This window comes from Capricornis sumatraensis, chromosome 4 (assembly GCF_032405125.1).
Source record: "Capricornis sumatraensis isolate serow.1 chromosome 4, serow.2, whole genome shotgun sequence".
In the NCBI taxonomy this organism is placed as follows: Eukaryota; Metazoa; Chordata; class Mammalia; order Artiodactyla; family Bovidae; genus Capricornis; species Capricornis sumatraensis.
In genome coordinates this window covers 27649296-27673359 of record NC_091072.1, presented here as the reverse complement: position 1 = coordinate 27673359, position 24064 = coordinate 27649296, and the positions used below count along the sequence as shown (strand labels likewise).

The 24064-nt window shown below is 41.9% G+C and overlaps 1 protein-coding gene across 1 annotated transcript; it reads left to right on the top strand.

The window, feature by feature from the left end:
* The first annotated feature begins 16658 nt into the window (after positions 1-16658).
* TRIML1 (tripartite motif family like 1) lies at positions 16659-23294 on the top strand. Its single transcript, XM_068972041.1, has 6 exons — positions 16659-17084; positions 17522-17617; positions 18633-18863; positions 20500-20522; positions 20705-20802; positions 22744-23294. The coding sequence occupies exons 1-6, from the start codon at positions 16659-16661 to the stop codon at positions 23292-23294; spliced, it is 1425 nt and encodes a 474-aa protein (XP_068828142.1).
* The last annotated feature ends 770 nt before the right edge of the window (positions 23295-24064 follow it).

Genomic DNA, 24064 nt, shown 5'->3' with positions numbered 1-24064 from the left:
CGAGGACACAACATTCATTAATATGTTTTAAAAACAAACAATTATCTGAAAAGGTATAGAATGATCTCCCCTTCCCCAACTGTGTCCTAGTGTGAGGACAGATTTTCTTCATGGACTCCAGCTAAAATAACATTGCAATGGATCGATGCTAGAATAAATATAAAAAAAATTAAAGAGATATGCAAATTTTTAAAATCACGCCTCTTGTCTTGAAGAACTGTTTAGAAAAGGTTCTTCATAAAAATGTTATGTTTATTTTTAATATTTCTGTGAACCATGTTGAAGCCTTTCAACTGTTTTTTACCTGACAGGTTTTTGGTCTTTTTTTCTTAATTTTAAGATATACATTGAATAGACCATCCCCTTATTATACAAATTGGAAATATTTACCCTCTACTTATCATCTGGATTTGAATCTACTCTAGTTGTTTTTTACTGGGTCCTTTCAAATCCTTGTAGCTTGTCTTGCCTCCCTGAACATATCCTAGACTGAAAAACCAAAGCAGAACACTGATCCATTATAAAAATGAAGGCTTTTAGAAAGTCAGTGGTCACTCTTGGCCTTATCTTGAGCTCTCAACAGTTGACATAGTTGGCCAGGAACAGTTTCCTCTCTTTGCAATCAGGATCCTGTAAACGACATCCTTTCTGCTTGATTTTCCTGTTTCTCAGCATTCTTTTTGTTTTTTGGCTTTGAATCCTCTTGAACCTCTAAATTTTCACAGGCTTCAAGGATCAGTGTTGGTCCCTTCCCTTCTAGTTCTAATATCTGCCTAGGTAATCCACATTTACTTCCAAACGTTTATTTAATCATCTACCTAGACCCGGCACTCCCCATCTGCAATTCAATGTCTAATAAGCACCTCATTTAACATACCTGTAACACTTTTGGATTTTAATCAATAATGCCTTCCCTTCCCCCAACTCCCTGGTGGCTCAGATGATAAAGAATTTGCCAGCGGAATGCACAGATGCCTGTTTGATCGCTGGGTCAGGAAGATCCCCTGGAGGAGGAAATGGCAACCCATTCCAGTATTCTTGAGTCAGACCTCAAACTCACTTAAAAATCTCGTTTGGAAGCACCACGTAAGCCACCATCAATTCCTCACCCCTATTAGTTCACACTCAATCCTGCCCCACTCCTATCTCCAAATCCTCAGCACAACAGCCAGAATACTATTTTGGGGGGCGGGGGGGGGGCGGGGGGTAAGGGCTTTTAAAAAGAAAAACAACAACAACTTTTTATTTTGTATTGAAATATAGCCAATTAACAATGCTGTGACAGTATCAGGTGGAGCGCAAGGGACTCAGCCACACACATACATGTATCCATTCTCCCCCAGACTCCCATCCAGGTTGCCACATAACAATGAGCAGAGTTCCACATGCTATTCAGTAAGCCCTTGTGGGTTATCCATTTTTAATATATCAACGTAGACATGTCCATCCCAAATTCCCTAACTATCCCTCACCTGATCCTTGCACCCTGGCAACCAAAGTTTGTTCCCTAAGTCTGTGAATTCAACAACCAGAATACTATATTAAAACCTTAATCAAGTTTCTTTTTTTTTTTTTTTTTTAATTTGGCTGTGTGGCTTGCAGGATTGTAGCTCCCCAACCAGGGACTGAACTGGCATCCTCAGCAGTGAAATCTCAGGGTCCTACCATTGGAGAGAATTCCCTTTAATCATTTCTAATAACTTCCCATGGCACTTAGGATAAAATCCAAAGGCTACACAGTTCTAGATGATCTGGCCTCCTTCCCAGAGAATCCTATGGATGGAGAAGACTGGTGGGCTACAGTTGGGGTCACAAAGAGTCGGGCTACAGTCCATGGGGTCACTGAGCAACTAACACTTTTGCATTTCTTTCGTCCCTCTTTCCTCCCTACAGTTCTCAGCTCAAATATTTCTTCCTCTGAGATTCCTTTCTCTAACTACCCAACTTGAAATACCTTCCCACCATTTATAATCATTTCCTCTGTAGCTATTTTATCTAACACTGAGTAAATATTTTAAATCAAAGCAGCACAAAGAGAAATCAGTGAAGGACAGAGAATAGAGATGAAATATTTTTACAGGAGCCAGGTAAAAACAAAGTAGGAGATCATGAGTACGTTATCTATGCACCAAATTTATACATATTCTTGTTTTTTCTAATTTTATTTATTTTTTGTCCTGGCTTTTTTCACTTACCGTTTTATACCATTGCATTGTATATATGTTTTTAAAGCTTCCCTAAATACTAAAATCAAGCTTAGGTATTTAGAGAAAACCATGATTAAGGAAGCTTCCCTGGTGACTCAAAGTGTGAAGAATCCGTCTGCAATGTGGGAAGCCTTGGTTCGATCTCTGGGTTGGGAAGATCCCCTGGAGAAGGGAATGGCAACTCACTCCAGTATTCTTGCCTGGAGAATTCCATGGACAGAGAAACCTGGCGAGCTACAGTCCATGGGGTCGCAGAGAGTCCGACACGACTGAGTGACTGAGTACGCACGTGATTTTCTTCAGAGAAAAGCTTCCCTTTCTTGGCAGTCTTGAGTATTTCCTTTCCGGGAAAGAGCGAGAAAAATGGAAACCTAGGAGCTTTGATCTATTCAGCTACTCTCTCAGTCCCTCCCTCTCATCATCAGGTAGGGAACTGGTTACATTTCACATTCTATCCATACAATAAATCTAGGCCAGTGGCTATCAAACTTCAGTGAACACTAGAATCCTCTCAGCTTATTCAAACAGATTTCTGGGCCCCACCCTAACAGTCTTCTTGGGGTAGATCTGAAGTGGAGTCCTAATTTGCATTTTAATGAGTTCCTAGAAACTGCCCAATAGTCAGGTACCTTCTTCAGGCATTTCAGTCTCTATGGCTGGGTGAATATTTTATTCTTTACTATACATCCAAGGCCTTCCCTTGTGGCTCAGCTGGTAAAGAATCTGCCTGCAATGCAGGAGACCGGGGTTCAATCCGTGGAATGGGAAGATCCACTGGAGAAGGAAATGGCAACCCACTCCAGTATTATTGCCTAGAGAATCCCATGGACAGAGGAGCCTGGCGGGCTACAGTCCATGGGGTCGCAAGAGTCAGACACGACTTAGCGACCACACCACCACCAAGGTCTAATTAGGGGTTACTATCTGGTGGGCACTACATAAATGTTTTTGTCGGTGGTTTATTTTTGTTCTTCATGAACATCATGTATATAGTGACAATTTCACAGGAAGAAATTCTTTACAAGCATTACCTGAGACTGTAATTCGGTTCTTTCCTTAGCCATTCCATTTTATCTTAAACCATTGAATAGTTTTATTAGAGAACAATGTCCGAGTTCATTGTTTGCTGAAAGAAGTGATCATTGCTTTATTTGTAGGTAGGAAAGAGAGAAAGAGAGCTGCCTGACTTAGCTGCCTGACTAAGGAATGTGCTCTAGAATTGGAGGTCAGGGGTAATCTCAAATAGCTCATAGTCAACCTCACTGGAGGGCCTCCCAGATGGAGCTAGAACCCGCCTGCCAATGCAAGAAACAAGAGAGTCCGGTTCAATCCCTAGGTTGGGAAGCTCCCCTGGAGAAGGAAATGGCAACCCACTAGAGTATTCTTGCTTGGAGAATAACCCTGGACAGAGGAGCCTGGCAGTCTACAGTCTGCGTGTCTGTTCAAGCATGCTAAGCCGCTCAATCTTGTCAGACTCTGCCACCCATGGACTAGTTGCCTCCCAAGCTCTCAAAGAGCCAACCAGACTGAAGTGACTTATCATGACCTCATCGGAAGGACAATCAGCACAACTCCCCAAGTTTTATCATTCTGTCTCTGAAAAGTTTGTGTTTTTTTTTATTTAATTTAAACATTTTGCATCAATCAGTGCACCACTGATCAAATATCAGTGCCTGGTTTTTTTTTGTGGTGGTGGTTTTAAAACTACCAGGCAAGACAATGAAAAAATTCTTCTGCTTGCTATCTGATCTTCCAAAATCTAGCTCCACCCTATGGAATCTTAAGTATACATCCTTTCTCTTTATCTCAAAGGACACTCCCCACCCAAACCCTCTTCTCCTTCAAATCAATTGCATTCTTTTCTGTGTATCCCTCCCTCCTCAGCCTCCATCTCTTTCCTTTTTCTACTCAGTCCTAATTTTTCTTTTAACATTTGATGCAGCCAAATTATGTGACAATTTTATCAATTATTTGGTCATTTATTCTTATTGTCCTGAGCTTTTATAATTTATATGATTTTATTCTGAGACAGGAAAACATAACCTTTGAATTAAAAGGTAAAACATCAAGCAAAATTCTCCTGTCTTGGAGGCATATAAGGTCTATCCTAGACTCTAAGAAAGAAAATGAAGTCGTTCAGTTGTGTCCAATTCTTTGCGACCCTGTAGAGTGTAGACTACCAGGCTCCCCCGTCCATGGGATTTTCCAGGCAAGAATACTGGAGTAGGTTGCCATTTCATTCTCCGGGGGATCTTTCCGACCCCGGGATCGAACCCCGGTCTCCTACATTTTAGGCAGATGCTTTACCATCTGAGCCAGCAGGGAAGTCTAGACTTTAAGTAAATAGTAAATTATTCTGGAAGACCACATATTTAAACTAAGATAATTCCGGAAAGTGCTATGAAACACAGTGTGTTAAGCTCTTTTTATATCTATATATTTCCCATGATCCTGTGAGAAACACTTTATCAAAATGTTTTATAGCTGATACAGCTGATCAGTAATCAGCCTGGAGTGTAGGAGATCTGGTTCAATCCCTGGGTCAGGAAGATCCCCTGTGGAAGGAAATGGCAGTCCACTCCAGTATTCTTGCCTGGGAAATCACATAGATAGAGGAGCCTGGGGTCACGAAGAGTCAAACACAACTTAGAGATTAAACCACCACCACCACCATTTCCCACAATCCTATGAGAAACATTTTATCAATACATTTTATGGTTGATAAAGCTAATGATTTGGGGGTTGAATAAGTGACCCAGAGCACTCAGTACAGAAAATTACAGATATCAGATTTGGATCACAACCAAGCTTTACAATACTTCCTTACTTCTAGTAACTAAAAATTTTTGCCAGTGTATAAAAGAAAATAACCTCAAATTTAAATTAAAATTTATCACGAAGTCCTTTCATAGGCCCTCGATAGTATAGTCAATATCTTTAAGTATTTCAATCATTTCACTTAAAATTCCTCCACCCCCACCCCCACCCACCCTCACCCCGCCCACCTTCCTGAGAGGCCCAGTGATAAAGAATCCACGTGCCAATGCAGGACACTCTGGTTTGACCCCTGGTCTGGGAGGATCCCACATGCTGCAGAGCAACTAAGCCCATGTGCCACAACTACTGAGCCAGTGCTCTGGAGCCCAGGAACCACAACTTCTGAATGAGTTTGCCATGACTACTGGAACCCACGTGACCTAGAACCCATGGTCAGCAATGGCAGAACCCACCACAATGAGAAGCCCTTGCACTGCAATTGGAGAGTAGCCCCCACTCTCCACAACTAGAGAAGAGCTTGTGCAGCAACAAAGACCCAGCACAGCCAAAAGTAAATAAATAAATAAAATTATTAAAAAAAAATAAAAATCTCCCCTAAGCATTAAATTTTTGTGATAAATTAAGCTTATAAAAATAGTAAACCTGGATTCAGTTCAGTCACTCAGTCATGTCTGACTCTTTGTGACCCCATGAAATGCAGCACGCCAGTCTTCCCTCTCCATCCCCAACTCCCAGAGCTTGTTCAAACTCATGTCCATTGAGTCAGTGATGCCATCCAAACATCTCATCCTCTGTTGTCCCCTTCTCCTCCTGCCTTCAACCTTTCCTAGCATCAGGGTCTTTTCCAATAAGTTCGTTCTTCACATCAGGTGGCCAAAGTATTGGAGCTTCAGCTTCAGCATCAGTCCTTCCAATGAATATTCAGGACTGATTTCCTCTGGGATTGACTGGTTTGATCTCCTTGCAGTTTAAGGGACTCTCAAGAGTCTTCTCCAACACCACAGTTAAAAAGCAGTGATCAATTCAGAGCTCAGTTTTCTTTCTAGTCCAACTCTCACATCCATACATAAACCCGTATGTATACATAAATCCATACATAAACCTGGAGTTTTTATATATTACAGTGTGTTGTATATTTGGTGCCTGCTATGTTGCTTCAGTCGTGTCTGACTCTTTGCAACACTGTGGACTATTGTCCACTGGGCTCTTTTGTCCATGGGATTTTTCAGGCAAGAATACTTGAGTGGGTTGCTGTGCCCTTCTGCAAGGGATTGTCCCAACCCAAGGATCAAACCCACATCTCTTGAGTCTCCTGCCTTGGCAGGTGGGTTCTTTACCACTAGCACCACATGGGAAGCCCAATATATTTGGGTCTCTACTTAAATTCAAAATCTGAAATCGGTGTCTCAATTGTATATTTTAGATTACAGTTATGTGGCTATTACCATAAGCTATGTACTCCTAAACCTTAGGAATGACACTAAGTAGATGTCCACGTGTTTAATACGTAACACATGTTTACGTGTTTAGTAGATGTAAACATTAAGAGTATGGTTATGATTGGTTAAAAGGTTAACCAACTAGGAGATAATTCGCTTCTTAGTTAAGTGAGTTTATATTTTGCTGGAAACTTCCACTGGGTTTGAGTGCTGGGGCTGCAGTTATCCAGGGTATTTATCAAGCAAACTGACATCTTACCTTGATTCTAATCAATCCCTTCCCAAGTGATTATTTTGCAGTTCTTTTCACCCTTCATAGAGTGACATAATGACCAGATGCATCTGCCAGAATGATGACTAGGATCTTTTCAGAGACCCTGGTAGGGCTTTGAAATTTATTGACTGTGTTAGCAGCCCTATAGCTTCTTATTCCTAAAACTGAATACACGTTGCCTCCCCTCTCAGCAACGTATACACCTAATTATAGGTTTTTACATGATTTTCTTCCTTGACTCAATAGAGTTATCTCTTCTGAGGAAGGGGCTCTCTTGTGAGACTCTAATGTCTTATACAGAAAATCTGGGATTTCCTGGATCTTATTCAGAAAAGGAGAGCTTGCTTTTAACTCCTCTTGGAGGTTGCTATGCTGCTGCTGCTGCTGCTGCTGCTAAGTCACTTCAGTCGTGTCCAACTCTGTGTGACCCCATAGATGGCAGCCCACCAGGCTCTGCCGTCCCTGGGATTCTCCAGGCAAGAACACTGGAGTGGGTTGCCATTTCCTTCTCCAATGCATGAAAGTGAAAAGTAAAAGTGAAGTTGCTCTGTCATGTCTGACTCTTCACGACCCCATGAACTGAAGCCTACGAGGCTCCTCTGTCCATGGGATTTTCCAGGCAAGAGTACTAGAGTTGGTTGCCGTTATAATAGAAGTTATAGCACAAACTCAGGAAAGAATTCTAAAGTGAAAATTAATTACTTCTTGTCAAAATGAGGTCTTTTTTTTCTTTAAAAAAATTTTATTATTGTGAAGTGCTATACACATAATTAAGAATTATTAAAAAATTATACTTAAGAATTATAGCTCAGTGATCTATCAAAAAATGAATATTCATATGACCATACCCCAAAACAATATTATTATAGAACATTATCAACTCCTCAGATGCCACCCTAAGCCTCACCTAGTCACTGTTCGTTCCTCCCCACAATGATAACAACTGTTGTCACTTGCATTTTTAAAAAAAATAAGTATGCATGCTTGAAATAGAAGTTTTACTGTAAAACAAAAATGAGGTCTTTGGGGCTCCCAAATCTCCATATTTGACAGGTCAGAGATAGCAAAATGATTTCAATCTGTATGATTTTGAAAACCCAAGGTATTTAAAGAGGAAAGAATGATAAGAATGACTCCTTGAAATTTTGAAAGACAATTTTACCTTGAAATCTTTCATCTTCTCAGTGGTAAGCACCATGAGGCTTGTGTTCCTGAGACATAAAACAGATCTCATAAAAGAGCATCTGATCTCTCACACAGAACCTCTTCAGTTTTTCTTGGTAGATCTCACATATGCTAGTCTTTAAATCCATCATGTGAGGATTTTGCTGTCTCAGCCATCATCCTCAGCTGCCGGTTACACCTTGGATCACTTATCTTGTACATTTACTTTATTTTTTATTCAAAAACAGTTTTGAACATGCCACACAGTGTGCAGGATCTTAGTTCCCTGACCAGGGATCAAATCCGTGTCTCTACAATGAAAGGGCAGCGTCTTAACCACTGGACCTCCAGGGAAGTCCCTTACCCTGCAAATCTCTTTATACTTAAAGCAGGTGCTGTAATTAGATTCCTTTCCAGTTTCGTAAGAGGCAATCACAAGACTTGTGTCCACATTCAACTGCAAGCGGTTTCTTCAAATTGTGTAAGCAGATAGAACAAGTCACCTCTTCCAGGAGATCTGGTAGATCCAAGGCAGCCAGTGTCCTTCTCAGGAAGGCAGAGAGGGGTTAAGAAGAATGAAATCTCACTTTAACCTGGTATTTTGCAAGATCAGAGACTTGTCTCAAAGTCAGCTCACAGTCACATTCTTATCTTCTCATTTAACGCTGTCTTTTGTCCCCACTTCTTTTTCACGTTTGAAAATTGAAGTATACTGATGTACAATATAAGTTGAAGTGAAAATGAAAGTTAGTCGCCTAATCGTGTCTAACTCTTTGCGATCCCATGGCCTGTAGCCCACCAGGCTCCTCTGTCCATGGAATTCTCCAGGTAAGAATACTGGAGTGGGTTGCCATTGCCTTCTCCAGGGGGTCTTTCTGACCCAGGGGTCGAATCTGGGTCTCCTGCTTTGCAGGCAGATTCTTTACGAACTGAGCTACTAGGGAAGCCCCACAATATAAGTTACAGGTGTAAAATATAACGATTCATGATTTTTAAAGGTTATATTCCATTTATAGTTATTATAAAATATTGGCTTTAATTGCCCTTCTTACCCCTATAAGTTGTGTGGGACTTCAATTCCTTTACCCAGAATGTTCTTCTCAGAATATTATTCTCCATTTATATTCCTGCTGGAAATTCTTGTTTCTAAGACAAGGAGGTAGACGTTTGATTTTGGTAAAAGGCAAGGTGAAAATATGACCAAGGAACAAGTCTGCATTGCAGTGGAACCCAGTCCTAGGAAGTAGTTTTTTTTCACTGAAGTCCTGCTTCTCAAGTTTCAATGCTTATTAGAGTCTTCTGAAGAGCTCTAACAATTGTGATGCCTAAAGCTGTGGCTTCCAAACTTTACAGTTCATCCAAGTCAAGAGGAGATCTTGTTAAAACAGGGATTGCTAGGCTCCACGCCAGAGGTTTTGATTCAGTAAGTCTGGGGTGGTGCTCAAGAATTTGTATTTTCAACAAGCTCAACATGATGTTGAGAAGTACTGTATCAGTTAGGGCACTGTTGTCATTGTTTAGTTGCTAAGTCATGTCTGACTCTTTGTGACCCTCTTCTCTTTTTGCCTTCAATTTTTCCCAGCATCAGGGTCTTTCTCAGTAAGTTGGCTCTTTGCATCAGGTGACCAAAGTATTGGAGCTTCAACTTCAAGTATCAGTCCTTCCAATGAATAATCAGGGTTGATTTCCTTTAGGACTGACTGGTTGGATCTCTTTGCAGTCCAAGGGACTCTCAAGAGTCTTCTCCAGCACCATAATTGCAAATCATCAGTTCTTCATTGCTCAGCTTTCTTTATGGTTCAACTCTCACATCTGTGCATGACTGCAGGAAAAACTATAGGTTGACTGAACGGACCTTTGTTGGTAAAGAGATGTCTCTGTTTTTAATACACTGTATAAGTTTGTCATAACTTTCCTTCCAAGGAGCAAACATCTTTTAATTTTATGACTAAACTAAGTCAATCAGAACCTCTGGAGGTAATCTATAGGGTACGGGTTTTGTGTAACTCACCAGGTGAACATATACAATTAAGTGTGAGAACAACAACTCTAATAAGATACTGAAAGGATTTAAAAAGAAACATTTTGGAGCATCCAGATGGTGGCATATATGAAACCTCAATGACCTAGCCTAACCTGTGAGCATGAAGCATGCTTTGTGTCCTCAGTTGCTTTGCCAGGAAAGATTCGATCGTTTGGGGATGCTCCTTCCCAAGTATTTCTAAAAGTCTTTTTTTGTTTGTTTGTTTTTTAACCTTCCCTTTAACAGCTCCCCAGGGGTGCTTAGCACTTAGTTCTTATACTTGCAGCAATTTTTGTCAAGCACATTTAAACACAGTACCTGATTATTGTCATGAATTACTATAATTCATGAATTCCCAGCTACGCCTAAGACCTCCAACTCTAGGATTCACCCAACTATAATTCATGCCCTAGCCCAACAGGTATTTTCTTAGATCTTTGCACCTCAATATCCAAGAAAGGGCAGGGTGGTGAGGAAAAGTGTCATTTTGTTTTTCTCAAGAGATGCCACTTGCTCTCTTAAGCTATGTCACAAACTTAACCTCTTAAGAACTTAACCTCTGTGGCTGCGAACAATAAACATGGGAGGAGCGCCACCTGGCAGTATCTAGCGCTAATTACCATTGAATAGTAGGAGGGGGAGACATCCCACTGACCTTCAGTGCTTGATTTGACTGGATCTTTGCACAACCAACAAACCTGCTTTTGGTCACAGTTGTACACTTCTTGAGTTTAAAGTTTGTGGCTCATTCATTCCTGTGGAAATGGCAGTACAGCCCTGTGGGTAGTAGCATGGACTCTGGAGTAAGGCAACAGGGACGTCCTGGTGGTGCCGTGGTAAGGAATTCACCTTGGGTTTGATCCCTGGGTTGGGAAGATCACCTGGAGAAGGAAATGGCAACCCACTCCAGTATTCTTGCCTGGGAAATCCCATGGACAGAGGAGCCTGGCGGGCTATAGCCCATGGGGTTGCAGAAGAGTCAGACACAACTTCTCAACTAAACGACAACAATTGGAGTTAGGCCACCTTGGGTATCTAGGGCAAGGTTCACAAGCAAGGTTTGTTTTCTCATCTGTAAGTGGGACTAGAACTAATATCTACCTCCTAGGGCCACTGGGAGCATTAAGTAAAAATATGAACGTGTTGAGAAGGAATCCCTGGTGATCCATGGGTTAAGACTCTGTGTTCCCACTGTGAAGTATTAGTTGTTCAAGTGTGTAACAGGAGGGAAAGGGACAGGGCTTCAATTGGTAGAGAATCTGCCTGCAGTGCAGGAGACCTGGGTTCCATCCCTGGGTGGGGAAGATCCTCTGGAGAAGGAAACGGCAATACAATCCAGTATTCTTGCCTGGGAAATCCCATGGACAGAGGAGCCTGGAGGGCTACAGTCTACCGGGTCACAAGACACAGCTTAGCGACTAAATCACCACCACCACCACCACTTTTGAAAGAATGACATAGCCCAAGGACACGATATAAACTGATTACAATCAAATGGGACCAAGATGGCAGACAAGACTAGACCTTAATTCTCAATCAACAAGCGAAATGACACACCCAGAGATGCCAGGACAGTTCCAGGCACTGTTAAAAAAGACCAAGGAGTGGGCGATGGCCCAAATCCTGGAAATCTCCAAAATAGTTGGAATAATCCTCCCCCTATAAAAACTAATCACACCAAATTTCACAGTGCATTCACCCTCTGCAATGGCCCACACTCATCTGTGGAATGTGTTTCTCTCTGTATCTGAATAAATCCACTTCTTACCTATTACTTTGTCTCTCACTGAATTCTTTCTATGATGAGACATCAAGAACCTGAGCTTCATTAGGTCCTGAAACCAGGTACTGTGGGTTTTGGCTGGCTTCAAGTCCCAGCCGTGTGGGTACGAGTCTCAAGCAGGGTTTTGGCTGAGTTCGAGTCCCAGCCATGTGGGGTTAAGTCCCAAACTGGGTTTTGGCTGGGTTTGAGTCCAGTACCAAACTGAAGTAAATGGTTTCATCTGTGAGTGCCGTGTGTTCTCAGTTGCTCAGCTGTATCTGACTGTTTGCAACCCCATGGACTGTAGCCCGCCAGGCTCCTCTGTCCACGAATTCTCCAGGCAAGAATACTGGAGTGAGTTGCCATTTCCTTCTCCAGGGGATCTTCCCGACCCAGGAATCTAACCCCAGTCTCCCACATTGCAGGCCGATATTTTTACTGTCTGAGACACTAGGGAAGCCCCATTGTAGAGGAGTGGAGTTTCATCCCTGGTTTGGGAACTACGATCCCACAAGCTGTACATGTGGCCACAAACAGCAACAACAAAAAAAATGGATAGAGAGAGAATGGTGTTTGGCAAAGAGCTGGAGTTCTCATTTTATACTAGCTACTATCATGCTGATTTCCCCTAAAGATAACTGTTTTTTGGTGTGAGAATCTTAGGAATAAATGTTAATAATTCCTTAAGAAAAGCAGACCTTCCCATTAAAAAGATGAGGAAGCAACATATACACACAAAAGCAGCTGTTTCCTTACCTATAAAATACATGTCTATGTGAGATAATTGTTTTTCTGATTTACTGGGTATAGTACACCTGGAACATAAAGATGTTTAATAATTCCTGGAGGATTACGTGATAGGCATCTCCTAAAGAGTGTCACATGACAAAAGCAAGACACAAAACTAGCGACCTTGGGGAGGGAGGTGGAAGGGACGTTCAGGAAAGAGCGGACATATGTGTACCTATGGCTGATATATGTTGCTGTTGGGAGAAACCAACACAATACTATAAAGCAATTAGCCTTTAATTAAAAATCAATAAATATTTAAAAAACTAGTTACTTTTGCATTCTTTTTTTCAATCTAGCATTATCCTTTACAAATATTAAATCCTGTTTACATGGTACTCAAATTTATTTATCTGTAATAATCTCAAATCCCATCCTCCCCATTAAAAAAGGGGAAAGAGAGGGGATATATATATGTACCTGTGGCTGATTCATACTGTTGTACAGCAGAAACAGACACATCATTGTAAAGCAATTATCCTCCAATGAAAAATGAATATTAAAAAATAATTAAAAAAAAGATTGGAACTGAAAAAACAAATAAAATGGAGAGGGAAGTTAAACTATCACTCCTTTTTCTTAATAGTCCATCCTAAATTTAGACCATGTCTTTTTATCCTTATTTTTCACTATTTGTTCCAACTGCTTTTTAAAAATTTTCCTGCTCTGGCTTCCTAACTCAGATGTTTTTCTTCTTTTCCTTGGCTTCCCTTTTTCTCTCTTTAGAAGACAAAGTACATAAAGCATTCAGCACGAAGCCCAGAACAAGTACATTTTCAACAGTTGACTTTTCTTAACGTAAAGGGATGAACAAATAAAGGGTTTATTCTCCAGAAAAACAAACAAAACACCTCACCCTAAATTCTCACATAAGACACATAAATTGTCAGAGTTCAGGAAGGCAACTCTCAGCCACCGACCTTGGCAACTCAGCAGGAGCTGCTGGCTTACAACTTTGAACGGAGTATGAATTTTTAGCACTAGCTCGCCCCCCCCCCCCGCCCCCCCCCCCCCCCCCCCCCCCCCGCCTCTGATCTGCCCTCCAGGTGTAGCGGGTAGAAACAACAGGCGACCTAGAAAGAATAACAAAGGCGAATATTTACAAGCCGAACGGGGTCTTTTAATATGTCTTAAATAAAAAGAATGTTACAATCTAGATTTTTTGTTATGATAATACCTTGACCCACTGTCAGATCATGTATTTTATTCTTCAAATATCCCCACAGCTTTCTCACTTCTAAATAGTAGCTTATTCCTTTATTTGAAATGTGCCTAAGCCATTAGTTTAAAGGTCCAGGTCAAATGAAGTTTTCCCTGGTTTTCCATCAAGAAGGAAATATTTTTTCTACAAAAATGCCAAAGCAGTCAAGAAATTTAAATTCTACCACTCTCTCTTTTTTTTTTAAGGCCCTTCTACATGCCTTACAAGATCTTCTGGGATCAGGGGCTGAATCTTCAACGTTGGCAGTGAAAGCATGGAGTCCTAACCACCGGACCACCTGGAACTCTTAGCCCTCACTGTGTTTTTGAGGTTCCTTTTTCCTGTGTGTTTCACACCTAGCTGCAGGTCGGTGATAGCTGTGACTGCGGACCTCTTGAGTTACCTCTTGGTTACCTCTGTAGGAGGAGACAGGCCAGAGAAGCAGCTGTTTGAGTTGTTAATCTCAGAAATCCCGTCTGGCTATACAGGGCCCGGAGGGTTGGTATAATGGATATTGGGAAGGCTGGCCCACTCTATAAACTTCATCTTGAATTAAATCTAATCGAGGTGTTCAGACAGAAGGTAAAGAAGTCTGCTTTCCCAGTAGTGAGTGTGTAGCCATTGATTGCAGATGCTTATCACAGATCACACCATAATGAGAGCTATCTAATTTTCTTCTGAAAGCCACTTGAGCCATACTCATTTCATTGACATAGCTGGAAATTTTTACCCACTCACAAGACAGTAAGTGGGACTTCCCTAGCAGTCTCGTGGTTAAGAGCCAGCATTGCTAATGCAGGTAGTTTGGGTTCAATCACTGGTCTGGGAACTAAGATTCTCTGTGCTCCAAGGTGTGGCCAAAATAAATAGATAGAAATTATTTTTTAAAAGAAGACAATAAGCAAGGTGCAGCATAGGGCAGACAGAAGAGAATGACAAGCATGAGGGAGACCCAGCTTCCTAGCCCAGGCTTGACTCCTACACTAAGGATTCAGGGAACTAACCCAATTTATTAGTCTCAGTTTATTCATCATCTTTAGAAGGTGGTTGGACTGTATGACCTCTTGGCTTCCAGTTAGACAGAAGATTGTGATTCTACAACAATATGGTTCCCCTACCTATTCATCTGAAACTTATTTACAAGGAAACTGAGTCCTTGCTATGAGCAAAAGGTTCTTTTAGTCAGTGATGAATAAGATACGGTTATTGTGTTGAGTTACGGAAGGGGTGTATTTGAAAGAGGGAAGTGGGATGGAACATCAGTGTCAGTCGACTCAGAACATGAGAGTCCCCTCATTCCAAACTAGAATACGGGCTCTGTGATGAAGGGCTTATTCTAATAATTCTGGTCAGTGTGAAAGACTCCTGAGTTTGTGTGGGAAATTAACACATTGACTGTACGTGGTAACTCATAAATCCTTTTCCCAGAGATGGCAATTCATGGCAGGGTAGTTTTTGTTTCGTGTGTGTGTGCGTTTGCAAGACCCTTACTTAAGACTAATTTCTAACAATATTTTGAAGCTGTGCCCCTAATTTCTAGCCTATAAGAAATCTGAACAGTAGAGATTTCATGACCCCAAACTTTGGTATAACTCTTTGCTCTGGTGCTTCGTTTTTCTAGCATAAATTCTCACTCCAGTCATTCCCATATGACATATGATTAAAACATCAATGAGTTTAGAAAAATGAGTTTTGACTAGAAGGATGGAAGGCAGAGGCAGAATCATTTCAGGCTTGAAAACGTCTTTTGATGAAAGTTCAGGATAAGGAAACATTCAACATCTTGTTGGAGATGAGTGGGAAAGAAGAATCAGTCGGGAGCATGAATGTCAGAAAGAAATTATTAGGATAACACGAGTAACGGAGAACCATGAAAGGTTGCCAAGTTGGAGAGTGAGAAGAGAAAAATAGAAATAAGGTATGATGAACATGATGAGGGTATAGAACTGGTGAGACTCTGAGGAAGAGCTTTTACGATTCCACTTCCTGGTATGCAGGGAGTGGAGGACGTGCCATGACAAGGCCCAACTCCTGAACATGTGACAGCAAGTGTACAGGATTCAGCACTAATTTCAGAGGTGGTTGTACACAGTCTGCAAACCGAACATTCAGTTTTTTCATCAGTATAAAAATAACATCTACATACTTAATTTCTGTCCAGTAAGAAGTGATGAGGTTTAAGAAGGTCTGGTTTAAATTTTTTCAAAGGGGGAAAAGAAATGCACAAAATTATGTTTATCCTGAAATACAATTTCTTTCCATCCACTCCACAGTGTCATGGCTCCCCGTGGCAACTTCCAACAACAAAGATGTTCTTGGTGCTTTCTGTGGTGGCAGAGAGGTGAGTATCATGGTCTGCAGCGCAGAGCAATACATGTAACTCTAGCAATCCATTGTACATCAAAAGTCAGGGAATGCTTCAGTGGCATTAATCTCATTTGGGGGAATGAATAAAATTAAATCAAAGGACACAGTACCTGATGATAAAGGAGCAAAAAGCTTGTAGGCTTTGGTCAAAAAAAGACAAGGTCCTAATGAGAGAAGGAATGTATACTATAGTTTTCTTCCTTCAGTATCTCAACTTGATTCCATTAGTGGAAAGATTTGGATGAGACTCCAATTCAGATATTATCAGAGATCACTATAGTTTAAATCTCTGTACTGGTTTATACCAAATTACCCAACCCTCCAGCCTAAAACCAATGTGTCTCAGTGGTTTGATGGTACTATTTATACACAGTAACCAACTCTTGAAATGACAACTCTTAGCAGCAAGTATCCTCAGAATCCAGCATGTGGCTTGCCTGATGAGATTCCTTAAAAGTTTGGGGTGATGATGAACCCAGCATACAGGAGTTCCAAATTAAGTCATAATTGGCTTTGTGTCAATGGGTGAAATTAGTCACAGAGGAGAGTAAGAATTTTGTGTAATAACAACGTAGCAAATGATTACCCACTTGTTACTCGAAACAATAGACTCTGGGGGAGCATTTTCAAATCCCAGAATAGAGACTTGCTTAGATGTCCTTCTTTGAGAAAATGTCCACAGCAGATCTGATGGAGAATCTCAGGGAGGAACTGACCTGTTTCATCTGCTTGGACTATTTCACCAGCCCAGTGACCACCGAGTGTGGGCACAGCTTTTGTCTGGTGTGTCTCCTGAGAAGCTGGGAGGAACATAACACCCCCTTGTCATGTCCTGAGTGCTGGAGGACCTTGGAGATCCCGCATTTCCAGCCCAATGAGCGTCTGGGGAGGCTGGCTGGCATCGGCAAGCAGCTCAGATCCCAGGTGCTGCAGAGTGAGGGCAACCAGGGCAGCTACGAGAGGATGCTGGCTGCCACCAGGATGTTGTCTGATGAGGAGCTGGGGGGCCACAACTTCTTAACCCAAGGCCACGGAGTAAACAGAATGAATCTCTCCAGTGAGGCTGAGGAGCATCACAAAGTAAGATGGGAGGCTCGATATAAATTTCAGAACACAAATCAGATTCTATCACATAAGGTGATGTTAGTTGCTCAGTTACGTTCGACTCTTTGCCCACCAAATTCCTCTGTCCATGGGATTCTCCAGGCAAGAATACTGGAGTGGGTTGCCATGCCCTTCTCCAGGGGATCTTCCTGACCCAAGGATCAAACCCGGATCTCCCACCTTGCAGGAAGATTCTTTACTGTCTGAGCCACCAGGGAAGCCCCAACTGCCATAAAAATTTCTATGGGTGACAGTCATGGGTGCTAATCTCCAGGCACCAGACCACAAATCCGGGCATGGATCCTTTTCCCCTTTTTGATCTAAAGTCTCAGTAATCTTGTTAGTGGTCCTCAAGACCCCTTCATGACCTGGTGCTCTGCTCATTTACCACAAAGAGTTTGTTTCTATTGCAGGAGAAACTCCAGGAAATACTAGACATTTTGTGTAAAAAGAGAAAGGAAACAGAGGTTATATTAAACCATGAGAAGGAGAGAGTGATATTGTGTAAGGTCAGTATCTGTTTTAATTTTCCATTTTGTATGTGATTCTACAAGGGAGACTAGAGGGATGCTTCATGGAGCATCAGAAGAAAATGACAGAATTTACCGTCTCTGGTGCTGCAGTGTGGAGTATCCTTGCTTTGGGCTGCCTACCTCTGTTTGTCCATCTGAAGACTCAGCTCAATTCTCCTATCGCCTGGCTGGCTTATTTTCCCCTTCTTAGTGTACCTGTACCACATGGTGGCTACCTATATTTCTGCTCTGATTATAATTATGAAATATATGTTATACTTATAGATATATCACATAGAATGGAAATTGATTGAAAAAAAGAATATCTCACATGATTTAGGGGGAAAAGGGCAGATAAAAAAGAAACAAAGAGGAAGGAAAATTGAAGCAAAATATGGTGTGGATTAGTACACCTGAACAAGAGCTCGAGGTTTGCTGCAGATTAGAATTTAAGCTGTATGGCAAAGAGCAGAACTAAATGTCTAATTAGATTTTTTAAAAGCATGTTTTTGATTTTCTCAAACTCTGACTTCTTACATGGGAGCATTGGTGATGCTCATTTCTATTCCTAGTATGTGATCCATTGTCTACTTTCACTGACTAAATGTTTGTTGAATAAATGAATGCACTCTTCCCCTACCTTAATTTTTGTCCTAACTTTATTTTGCTTTACTTTTAAAAAATAATAGTACTCATCACCACCTATCATAATTTGCTTGTTTATTTTTTATTGCTTCCACTAGAATGACAATCTCCTAGGAGGAGAATTTTTGATTTTTTTTTTTTTTTTACTACTATAAACCACAACACACAGCTCCTAACATATCAAACTATCCACCCAGCTAGTCAACAGAATGGATATGTTGTGTGTCAGGTTTCAAGAATTGTCACAGTGAAACTCTAGGACTTTGTAAGAGTTAAAAATCTACGTAAGTGATTCTGTGACTAACGTTATTGTCCGTGTGTGTGTGTGCGTGTGTGTGTGCATGCATGCATGCTGGTGTGATGGCAGGAAGAGGCAAAGACCTGTAAGCAGGTTGTCCTGTCAGAATATGCAAAAATGCACCAGTTCCTGAAGGAGGAGGAGCAGCTGCAACTGCAGCTGCTAGAAATGGAGGAACGAGAGAACCTGAAGAAACTGCGGGACAATGAGATCAGGCTGACCCAGCAGATGCGAAGCCTGAGCAAAATGATGGAACAGATAGAGTCCACATGTCAGAACTCGATTATAGAGTCTTTCGAGGTAAGAACATTGGAGAAACTAATGAAAAAAAAAAAAAACCCTTATGTCATCTATCATATTTCAAGTTGCACAGGATAAAGTTTTCTTTATTTACTTGAAAAATTAAGTTCTGGCTCCCTAAGAAAACTTTCTTAAAGAATGACTGTTCTCTGTATACTGTAAATAAAATTTTGAGGAGGAAAAGAAAAAAAAAAAGAGGAATGTCCATCCAAACAAGTCAAATGATGACTCCAGTTTTTTTTGTGTGCCTGCCTTATTGCAATCTCAGCTTTGCCAAATATTTTATATTTAATGAACATTGTGTACTGGGCACTTTCAATTACATCTTCAAAAAGACCCGATGAGGTTAAATACTATTATGATATTTACTATAGGTGGTTGGTAGCGATAAAATGGGTTAATAGAGGCAATTATTTTGTTTTCTTTTAACTTTTTATTTTATTTTGGAGTCTAGCCCATTAACAATGTTATGATAGTTTCAGGTGGACAGCAAAGGGACTCAGCCATCCATATACATGTATCCATTCTCCCCAAAACTCGCCTTTCATCCAGGCAATAGTGGCAATTATTTAGTAGTTCAGATAATTTGCCTGTCACATAGCTAATAGGTGATAGAACCCAGGTGTTTGTGTACTGAGTCCACATTCCTCCCCATCTTTCCACTACTACCCTTCTAGGCTACTATTGCATTCTTTGGGACCTTCCTAAACATAAGCTGTGTTCCAGTTTCCTCTTTCCAGCTTCAAATCACTTTCCTAGACTAGCTCCCCAGAATGCTGCTATTTAATTTATTGCCTTCCCAATAACCCAGTCCAGGCTTTCCAGGTGGCACTGCTGGTAAAAAACCTGCCCGCCAGTGCGGAAGACCTAAGAGACCTGGGTTCGATCCCTGGGTCAGGAAGATCCCCTGGAGGACAGCGCAGCAACCCACTCCAGTATTCTTGCCTGGAGAATCCCATGGACAGAGGAGCCTGGTGGGCTACAGTCCATAGGGTCTCAAAGAGTCAGACACCACTGAAGCGAGACTTAGCACGTACAATAACCCAGTCTAACCATACACAGGCTTAGTTTTATCTCTCACAAAGCTACTTCCCTTTGCTTATTTCTACCTCCTGGAGACATCATTAGATAATAAGGCCAATAGTTTAACTCCTTTCTCAGTCATCATGGGCTTCCCTGGTGGCTCAGACAGTAAACCGTCTGCCTGCAATGCGGAAGATCCAGGTTCAGTCCCTGGGTTGGGAAGATCCACTGGAGAAGGAAATGGCAGCCCACTCCAGTACCCTTGTCTGGAAAATTCCGTGGACGGAGGAGCCTGGTAGGCTATAGTCCATGGGGTCACAAAGTGTTGGACATGATTGAGCGACTTCATTTTTCTCAGCCACAGATTCTGTTGACAAAGGATGATATGAGAAAAAGAGATCTTTAGTTATTGTGAGAAACATCTCACGTTCACAAGCACTCACCCTAGAAGAAGTTCGAGAGTTTTTTCTGCCACACGCTCCCCTATTCAAAGTATTCTAGAGCCATGGGAAGGGGATTCTATGAAATCTGCAAAGGACTGTATTTTAAATGGACTGTCTTTGCTAGTGCTCAGAGTGCAGAAAAACTGACCTTCTTTCTTTTATACCCTTAGGATGTGAGAGGAATACTGGAAAGGTAGGTTTTTCTTCTGTGTTCAGTCGTGTAAGGAACAGGGTGGTAGTGCTGAAGCAACAGGTTTTCAGAGAGGGGATGAAAGTATCCATGCTGTTGGGGCAGAAAGGGCTGGATTTTCAGGTTGGAGCAGGTCATGCGATCTGTGCGGAGGAGACCAAGTGACCGTCTCTGCCCTCCCGTAGGAGCGAGCCCCTCTTGCTTCAGTGTCCAGAGGCCATCAGCACGGAACTGACTCTCTGCCACATCACAGGAATGAGGGAGATGCTAAGAAAATTCAGCAGTAAGTCAGCATGATTTGTCGACCCTCTAGGGCCTTTCAGAGTTGATGGGTGCAGGGTGGGGACAGACCATCTCTGCTGGAACGGACAGAAGCACTGAGACTTGATTGATGTTTGATCTGACTGTGTTTTCTGTCTGAGTCCTGCTCCTTCCTTTGTTTGCATGGTCCTGTTTTGTCCATCCCATCGCCTTGCACGTGCACACACACAGACCTCCTCAGGGGGTTCTGCATTGCTCCCTCAGTTCTTGTGAGGATAAAAGCTGATCTAAACTCTTAAATCTCAGTGAGGGAACATTCAAAGAACTTTCCTTTTAGAATGCTCCAAATATTTACACTGGCTAAGACTTAGAGAGGTGAGCATTAGGTTTCACCTTTTATCTTGTTGACAATCTGACCTTCAGAGAAAGGCCTAATGAATGCTGGACTCAACAGATATTTGAGAAGTGCCTACTGTGTGCTATAGTAGGGACTGTGCTATTAGGCTCTGTGGTGCAAAGTGGTAAAGAACCTACCTGCCAATGCATAAGAGAGACATAAGAGAGACCCAGGTTCGATCCCGGGGTCAGGAAGATTCCCTGGAGGAGGGCATGGCAACCCAGTCCAGTATTCTTGCCTGGAGAATCCCATGGATAGAGGAGCCTGGCAGGCTACAGTCCATAGGGTTGCACAGAGTCAGACAACTGATGCGACTTAGCACGCACGTAGCACGCATGCACATATTTACAATGATGAATGAGACACACTTACGTTTGCTTTTGTAGATCTTACAGTGAGATTGAGGAGACTGGTATTAATCAAACAGATAGTGATGACTGGGATTTGATCTACAAAGAAAAGTATAAAATGATATGATGGGGGTGCCTAATCTTGTCTGGATAATCGATGAAAGTTACTCCCAGGAGGCTGGGACAGGAGGTGTCTCATGGGGTTCAAAAGGTGTTCCATCAAATGGTCATTGGCAGTTGCACTATATCTGTGCTCAGTCATGTCTGACTCTTTGTGACCCCATGGGCTGTAGCCCACTAGGCTCCTCTGTCCATGAGATTCCTCAGGCAAGAATACTGAGGTGGGTTGCCATTCCCTACTCCAGGGGAATCTTCCAGATCCAGAGATCCAACCTGTGACTCTTGTGTCTCCTGCATGAGCAGGCAGATCCTTTACCACTAGCGCCATCTGGGGAGCCCTAACTCATAGGAAGTTATCAATACATTTAAGCTTGAGATAATGAAAAATGCTGATTAGGAACTGCTATTTAAACCCTCAGCAACTTTGTAATCTTGGCCCAGTTTCCTAACTTCTACAAACCTCAGTATTTTTTTCTTTTATAAAAATGGAAAGAAGATAATAATATTTGCCATAATTAAATGAGATAATGTACAGAAAATGCCTGGCACCTAAGTAGTTCAGTAACTGATAACTTTTTCTCCCACTCAAACTCAAGAACCATAACCAACCCTGGCTAAAGCAAATACAAATGACAAAAGATATGACCTGTGTGGGTAAACAGCTCTTAGTTCCACAGGTGTCTTTTAAATAGAACCACTTCCACTCCATTATCAGAGATCTAGTATCATTCTCCACATGATTCATTGGCTTCCTTTTAGAGATCTACTCTCTGTGTTTCGTGATACAGTAAAAGAAGGTCCTCAGAGACACTGTTCCAATCAGGACAAAAATCCCCACCACAGTCACCTAAATTAAATTTTAAACAATAGGACTAGGGGCTTCCCTCGTGATCCAGTGGTTAAGACTCCATGCTTCTATGGCAGAGGTTATGGGTTCTGTCCCTGGCAGGGAAACTAAGATCTTTCAGGCTGCATGGCTTAGTTTAAAAAAAAAAAAAAAAGAAGGACTAGATACTAAGACCTTAATTTAAATTCCACATACGTAAGAGAGTTTTCCAGAATGCAAATGGGGATTCATTCTTTTCTCCTTTTGCAGCGGATATAACCCTGGATCCAGCCACAGCCAACGCCTACCTAGTCTTGTCTGAGGATCTGAAAAGTGTGAAACATGGAGGAATCCGACAGCAGTTGCCTGACAACCCTGAAAGATTTGACCAGTCTGCCACAGTGCTGGGCACTCAGGTCTTCACCTGCGGGAGACACTACTGGGAGGTGGAAGTGGGCAACAAGACCGAGTGGGAGGTGGGCATCTGCAAGGACTCAGTGAGCAGGAAGGGGAATCTCCCCAAGCCTCCTGGGGACCTCTTCTCACTTATAGGCTTAAAGATTGGCGATGATTATAGTCTTTGGGTCTCATCACCTTTGAAAGGCCAACATGTCAGAGAACCAGTGCATAAGGTTGGCATCTTCTTAGACTATGAGTCCGGACATATAGCGTTCTACAACGTGACAGACGAGTCCCTCATCTATAGCTTCCCTCCAGCCTCTTTCCAAGAGGCTCTCAGGCCCATCTTCTCCCCTTGTCTCCCAAACGAAGGGACCAACACAGGCCCTCTTGTCATCTGTTCCCTGAATCACCATGTCTGACGGAGATGCCCTCAGCATTCTCGGAGAGTGAGGTCTAAGACCAACTGATAACTATTAATTAGGATGATTAATGCATTGATAATATTAACATCAGGTGATCTGAAAGAAATCACCACCACCCCCGCCCCACAACCCTCAAGAGTTTCCAGTATCTTGAGCCCCCATTGAACAGCCAAATTGGACAATCAACTTCTAACACCAATAGGAGAAAGCTGACTTTATCCTGTGTCTTGAATCAAATTCATTATCTAGACTGCCCCCTATATGTGCGGATCACTGAAAATGTAAAATAGAACTAGTCCCTAGTAACCTGAATCCCATTGTCATAGGCCAGGTTTATAAATCTATGTCATTTTTTTTCAAGTGTATTTATTTATTTGACTCTAAAAAGCTTACTATTTGCATGTGTCTGTCTTATGTGTAAAGCTCTGTGTGCCAGGGCAAACCTAACTCCTCCAGGGGGCTGGAGGCATGGGTTTTCTTTATTGTTCATGACTTGGCCTTCTCTGAAAAAGTGCTTTTCTTCCCATCCTATGGAGCCTGAGAGTTGGTCCTCAGGAAGAGTTATGTGTTCAAAGATATGTGTGAATATCACCATGGCACTCACATTACCATATTCACAAGATCATGGAGCCTTCTGTTGTTTGTTAATATATTCCAAGGTGACAGAGCAAAGTATTTAGTCGATACACATATCAAGGCTGTGGGTGCTGAGTGATTTTCTGAGTTTCGTGTGTTAGTTGCTCGGTTGTGTCCGGCTCTTTGTGACC